Here is a 7,404-nt window from a genome sequence, read left to right as displayed (position 1 = left end):
TTGGCTGAAATTCTATCTCCAGCCATAAAAACACAAAATGGTTGTAAATTAGGTATCCATAAATAAACAATCTTGTCCTCATCAGCCATGCAAAGGATGAGTGCTTTCAGACAGGTGGTCCATCGACTGATTTGCTACCACTTCACCCAAGCCCACATTGATTCGAGAGCTTCATTATTTCTGCCTCACCTGTTGGCCCTCAAACTATCCCTGGATGTCTTTCAATTCTTATCTGATTCTTTTTATAAATTGGCAATTTAAATTATTCTGTCCAGAGTTTACTGTGAACTATTTCTGGATGTTTCTGTATATCAAGATCACATCATTTGACATTCATGAGGCTTCTTGGGCTAGCAATTGTACAGAATACAAATACTGTACCCAGAGAATTTCCCCTCTACGTTACCTTGACCACCCAATGAAGTATCCTTCTTTTCTCATTCCCATTATTTTTCTCCTTCGAATCAGGCAATAAAGCCATGATCTTCATATTTGTATGTGTATGCATCATATATATTTTTCTTATGTATTATATGTATGTGTGGCAATAAAGCCATACTTCTTATGTGTGAAAAATGTAGGCATATAAATTTTTCTTACATACATGCATATAGGACAATAAATCCAGATTTCCCATGTGTGTAAATGTATGCATCAGACTTTTCTTACATGTATATGGTGACAAACCCAGACTTTTCAAGTATTTTTATGAATGTATCTTATAAACTTTTCTTACATGTGTATATGCATATATGACAATAAAGTCAGACTTTTGTTGTGTGTATATAAATGCATTATATATACTTTTCTTGTATATTTATATATCAATGTGAACACATTTTTTCTATATATGTATATCAAGGAGATTGTGGATAAAGAGCTGGCTTCAGGGTCAAGAAGACCTGGGTTCAAGTCCTACCCCTATATTGGCAGAGTGGCCTGGGCAAGTTATTTAAACTCCCTCAATGTCTCAGGGTAAAGAGCATTAGTGGAGGGGGCTTCATCCCTGCCAGTTCCCTACATGAGTGAACACAGGCTCTAGTCCAGAATATATGCTTGTCTGAAAATAGGAAAAGCAAACATCATTTTCTTGCCTGTCTTCAAGGAGGAAAACAACTGGGCTGGGGGAAGGGAAATGCTATATACTAAAATGATGCGGCTGAAGTGGCCTAAAGAGGAAATTCTGAAATTCTGTGTGTGTGTGTGTGTGTGTGTGTACAGGAAGACACAGGAGCATTTTCATTTTCACTATCCTTTCTCATGAAGCTGCTTGCAGCTGCCATGTAATTTCCTCTAACGGTTCAAGAGGCTCCTATTTCTGCCAATAAACTCTCCCTATGCAGCTGCACCAGGACCAGTTGCTTAAAAGGTAGCCAGCTCCCACACTTTACTGCCCCACCTCAACCCCCGTTGGGCATAGTTCAGGGTTTAGAAGTTGAAGAAATGGTACTCAAGGACCATACTTCTGTTAACTTCAAAACCACAACTCCAGTATTGGTTTCATAATGAACCCAATAACTTCATAATTGGCTTGTAGACAGCCAATAAGACCCAACTCCTGTACCTCTGGTGAAGGTCAGCGTCACTCACTCGGGGGCCTCACTGTAGCAATGCTAGGGGAGTATAAAACACTTTGGACACTGGGTCCGGTGACAGCCATGTGTCTGTCACTGTCAAGACACGGATGTGTTTTGTTAGGTGCTGATTTAGTTGATAAAATATCAGCACAACTGTTGAAGAAAGACTTCAGTCTACATTAGTGGTTCCAATAACAATCACAGATCTTCAAGTGTTGACATGAATAAGGCCTGTTAATTTCCCATTGAGTTGGATAAGAAGAGAAACAGTATCCTTAGAAAATCTAATTTTCTTGATATGAAATATGCTCATAAGAGTTGAACTCTTCCTTGGTTCCAAAAGAATATACAATAATTCTCATGGACATTTACATAATACTTTAAGATTTATAAAACACTTTCTTTACAACCTTCAACCTTTCAAGGAAATCTAAATATCACCCCCATTTTTATAAATGAGAAAACTAAAGCTCTGAGAAATTCACTAGTCAGATTTTGATTCCAATTCCAACTTTCCTTTCAATGTTCTCTGTGGATGATATGGAAAGTCATTTTAGAAAATTTTTAAAAGCGTTATATATAATAAAAACATCTTTATGGAAAACATTAAAATGCTTTATATACAGCTTTTATATGCAACATGAAATAGATAGAGAATCCTAAATATCCAGAATGATATTAACCAGAGAGAGGGATAAAAATTTAGGTCAAAAGTGACTTTTTTTCTTAGGTGAGTATTTACAAATTAGGGAATCTCTAGCAAGATTTTTGAATTCACTTGCTAAAGAAGAAAAATTTTTTTTTAGGTTTTTTGCAAAGCAATGGGGTTAAGTGGCTTGCCCAAGGCCACACAGCTAGATAATTATTAAGTGTTCGAGGCCGGATTTGAACTCAGGTACTCCTGACTCCAGAGCCAGTGTTCTATCCACTGCATTACCTAGCCACCCTAAAGAAGAAATTTTGAAAGATATTCTTTTAAAACAGTTATTACATTTCTTTTCAAGCATAATGCCTTATGAAATTTTGTCCTCAACGACCACTAAAAGGCATAATGCAAAATAATTTATTTTATTTTAAAATGCCTACATATTTACAATAGAAACTTTATCATGCATCATAACTTCTCAATTGTTCATTTTAAAGATTAAAAAAAATTTAAAAATCATAAAGAATTTCAATTCCACTGTCTATCTACCAAGAAATTCAAGGTTAATCCATTTAAGAAACACAAAGCACCAGCAATATGCAAGGCAGTGTTAGGAGGCTAGAAAACACCAAATTACTAAGAACAACAACTTCATATTTTACCATAACTACAAATGAAGCATTAATAGAGCATCATATTTGGCTTTTGCTACGATATAAGCAATTTTAACATAAAATGATACCCACGTAGTAAGGTCTTATTCTGATCATTAACAAACATTAATTAGCATATTAAAGAGAGGTAGCTTTAAAAATTCTAGGATTTCACTATGATCCATGGTATAAAGATTTATTATTTTGACAAGAGTGATATGATTGATGGCCAGCAAAAAAATAAAAATAAAAATGCTGTCAGCAGGGAGAACAGTGGTAAATTGCCAACATTCATAGAATCAACAGAAGACTTCAGACCATGATAAGTCCTTGATGATTGCCAGTATTTCTGTAATGTTCAAGTTCTTAAAGGTCACTGAATTTTATAATTATCTCCAAACAATTTTCTCCACGGTCATTTAAGCTTTGTCTAAACAGCTGGGTTTGTTGCCAGGCAACATCACCATCCCCTCCACTTAGTTTTGCTTCCAAAATAACTTCTGTGGCATCAGAAAAATCACGATAGGAATGAAGGCTTTTATCTGTTGAGAGGAAAGAAATAAAAAATAATTAAAACTCTGTCCTCAGGAATTTAAATTTAAGTCCACAGCATGAAGAGGCAGTTTTAGAATGGGTATTTTAGTACTTGTCTTCTGTTAACCACAACCTCCTACCTACCAGAAAAGAAAACCTACCCAAACAAATATGAATTATTTTAAGATGGACAAAAAAGTCAACTCCATATGACAACATAGTTACCTCAAAGGACTTTTCTGCTTGTACTTGAATTCGAAAACCACAAAATATCTTTCTTTGTCTTACTATAATTTATTAAATTACACTGGGCCTGATAATGTTTAGCATCCAGTTAAATATGTTTACACTCTCATTTAAATGGCAAACACATTTCAAGATTAAGCCTCTTGGAACAATGCTTACCTCCAGCCAGTTGGACATGTGCTGAATCTGAATGTAGCTTCCATTCTATCTTTCCATTTGTAAAGGTTTGACTGCTTGTTCTAATGGAAATGGTATCGACTTTAAGCCCAACCGACCCAAACTCAAACTTCCAAGAAATGTAGCCTGATGATGATCCTTCTTTTCGAGCCAAGTAAACCTAGAAGGTATGAAGATGAAGAAATCAGAGAAAGATGTCAACAAAGCTACAGGATTTACTTGCAATGTGATCGTCAGACAGCTAAATGGCTTGGGGAAGTCTAGTTTTTTTCATACTTTAAAATTTATTACTTTAATCATTCAGCAAGCATTTATTAGATATTTGTTATTTCCCAGACACTGCTATTACAAAATATAAACAATGAGACAATCCATCCTCTCAAGGAGTTTACATTCTATGGTAATTTCTTTCTTTTCCTTATTAAAAGAAATAGAAACTAATCTGAATTCCTTTTATCTGAACTCAGAACCTGTAGGATTTTTAATCACTGAACAAATACATTCATAATTTTAAATAGAGTAAATACAAGCAGAATACAAAGTAAATAAAATATGGTTAAGGAGAGCACAGGAAAGAATTCACTGAGAAAGTGATGTTTGAAATGCATGTTTTGGAAGGGGAAGGCATCTATGAAATGGGGATGAGGAGAGATTCCATCCCAGTAAGAGGGGGGCCTCCAATAAAAAAATGTCGGGGAGAGGAAGAAGTGTTCCATGAATAACAAAAAAGGGTCATTTGTATAGATTATAGCATTTGAGAGAGGCTGTAATGTATAATTAGCCTAGAAAAAACTAAACAATTTATAGTTTCTCCTAGACATTACTGAGAGCCATTGGAATTGATGGAGTGACATGGTTTTAGCTCTGTGCTTAAGGAAAATAATCCTGACAACAGAGTGGAGGATGGATCAGAAGAGTGAGAGAAGGTCAAGTAAAAAGGCAACAAGGGTTTGAATCAAGGTGACTGTTATGGTCAGTAGAAGGAAAGGGTTGGAAGAGAGAAATAAAAAATGAGGAAGAAACAGCAAGATCTGGAAATTAACTGGAAATGTGAAAAGTGAAAATGATGAGTTGGGGCCTAAGCCAAACCTGTGGACTAAAAGAATGATGGTGCCTTTGTCAGAAATAACCAGGCTTGGTCAGAGGGGCAGGTTTTGGTGGGGAGAAGGGAATTCAGGTTTTCATAGTTTGAGATATATTCAGAAGATCTGGTCTGAAATGTCCAACAGGCAGTTGGCACTGCAGAAGGGAAGGCTCTGAGTTATCTGCCCAGAAACGATCATTTAACCCCTGAGAGCAGAGAAAGTCAGTGTGAGAGGACCTATGAATAAGGTAGCATCTGATTTAAATTTAAAAAAAAGTTTTGGGGGTGGCTAGGTGGCTCAGTGGATAGAGCACCAACCCTGGAGTCAGGAGTATCTGAGTTGAAATATGGCCTCAGACACTTAATAATGACCTAGCTGTGTGGCATTGGGCAAGCCACTTAACCCTATTGCCTTGGAAAAACTTTAAAAAAAGTGTTCTATGTTATACCTTTAGTATGGGAGAAACCTTAATGTTAATTGTATTTAAGTATACTAATAAATGTGATTCTGAAAAGTTATGGGTAAACTAAATTTTTAGATTCTATTAGCTAACTGTCCACATTCTTGAAATATTGAGTATTTCAACACATTTAATTTCTAGGTTTTTAATATTAATTCAGATTTCATATAATTATAGTAAATATTTTCCTGAGGACATCACAACAAGTTATATGGGATAAAACTGCTGCTAATTGTCCTACCATTTTTATGGCCAAATTGAAGTTTGCATAGCTAACAAAAAAGTGCTCTGCTCACATTTAGGGCAATAGTAACACTTGATATTCCTTATTTCATTGGATTTTTCCTCAAACTGAAGTTCTAGGGGCTCAGGGTTCAAACATTTCTTGAGGCAACTCAACCATAAGACTTGTCCTTTCACTTAGCTAGTAAAATCTTGAAATAAGAGCTAAATGAAAGAACAGTAGAATTTCAATCCAGCAGACTACTAAATAGCCCAACCATTCTGAAGAATTGAGAAGCAAACAAAATAAATTGCCATCTCACTTAAGCTATGTTAAGCTAATTTAATCACATGCTGCCCTTTGGCAGGACAAACTACCAATCCAACAGTTTACGGAAAGAAATAAACAGCTGAAGAGAGTAATATAGGTGGTATGCAATAGTTGGGAATGAAACAATTTAGAGAGGATTTCATTTTCTGACAGCAGTGGTCATGAGTTTATATATCCACTGACAAAAGGCTAAAAATTAGACCTTAGCTGGGAGAGTGAACAGGTTTCCCCATCTTAAGTTAGCTTGTAATCAATAAACATTTCCATATGAGAAAAACTCATAAGGGGTTCTGTTAGTTGACTGGTGAGTTTCCTGTCAGACACACATTTCATTGCTGTTTTTTGTGTTTCAAATTCTGTGGAATTTGAATCAGAGATACTGCAGGATCTGTTGATTTAGAGAAGTGAAACAATTTAAGCTATTTAAGACACAATAAAAACATGGTTATAATCAAAGGACCAAAGAAAATGCAATCAAAAACAGAAAAAAAAAAGGACCAAAAAATAGTCTAGTTAATCTTCAAAGAACAATCAAAGACCTTCAGATGCACCTAGTAACTGGAGTGGTTATTTGGAAGAATAGAAAGAATATCAGCTTAAAAAAGAAAAAAATACAGCTGATAATCATTGCTATAAAGAAAAACTATTTTTCATATGCAAGACAATATGAGGACTGGAGCATGAAAGAATAGAAAAAGTTAATTTTTATTGATGCAACTCATTGCTATAAAGAGAACCATTTTTCATATGCAAAACAACTTGAGATCTGGAGTACGAAAGATTGGAAAAAGATAATTTTTACTGATGTCACTCACTTTTTTCATTTGAGGTTATACCCAAATTATTGACAGAAGTAGAAAAGTAATACATGAGAACATCAGACTCTTTTGGGAATTTGTTTTACTTACAGTTGGCATAGAAATCATCCCCACTGATGAAATAATGAACTCTGATAAATATACTGATAGAATTTAGAAGTAAAATTCTAGAATTATAAGAATGTCTATATGGAAACATGTCTTTGGACCATTTCATCATGAAAGGTTAAGAAATTTATTCAAGAGATGGAGATTAGAATGTGTCAATGATCAGAGCACTCATCTGATTTAAAGCTCACTGACAATCTAAGACTAGTGTGGTTTCATGATGACTAATTAAAGAAGGTATCAAAATCTTGTAAACAATGCAAAATCAAGTGAAACAAATGCTCACAGCAAACTGCCTACCAAGATGCAAAAAGTCAGGTTCATTGGAGGAACCAATTAATTTCATTATTTTCCTTGGTGCAGATTAATTTGCATGCCATCCTAAGAAGCAAGAGACTTTTCAGATTGCAGTCCCAGTCTATTTTGATAATGGCCTCTTGCCGCTCTGGCTGGATGCAGTAAGCAGCTCAGCCTCTTCCCACATCTGTGGTTTGGCTGGGGGGCACCACACTTTTCTGACTGCCACAGGCTGCATGGCTCTGTTGGC

General features: G+C 35.4%; 1 protein-coding gene across 1 annotated transcript in view; it reads right to left on the bottom strand.

Annotated features, from left to right (window-relative positions):
* Positions 1 to 2,629: 2,629 nt before the first annotated feature.
* The window catches only part of NGLY1 (N-glycanase 1), a 49,990-nt gene continuing 45,215 nt past the window's right edge, over positions 2,630 to 7,404 (bottom strand). The window contains exons 11-12 of the mRNA XM_074195684.1: positions 3,816 to 3,993; positions 2,630 to 3,418 (exon numbers count right to left, since the gene is read on the bottom strand). Of these exons, the coding sequence (XP_074051785.1) occupies positions 3,243 to 3,418; positions 3,816 to 3,993 (354 nt within the window). The 3' untranslated portion in view covers positions 2,630 to 3,242. The remainder of the gene's footprint in view (positions 3,419 to 3,815; positions 3,994 to 7,404) is intronic.

The sequence above is a fragment of the Macrotis lagotis genome, chromosome 7 (assembly GCF_037893015.1).
Source record: "Macrotis lagotis isolate mMagLag1 chromosome 7, bilby.v1.9.chrom.fasta, whole genome shotgun sequence".
Lineage (NCBI taxonomy): Eukaryota > Metazoa > Chordata > Mammalia > Peramelemorphia > Peramelidae > Macrotis > Macrotis lagotis.
The sequence above is the reverse complement of the archived record's forward strand: the minus strand, read 5'-3'. Positions and strand labels throughout refer to the sequence as shown.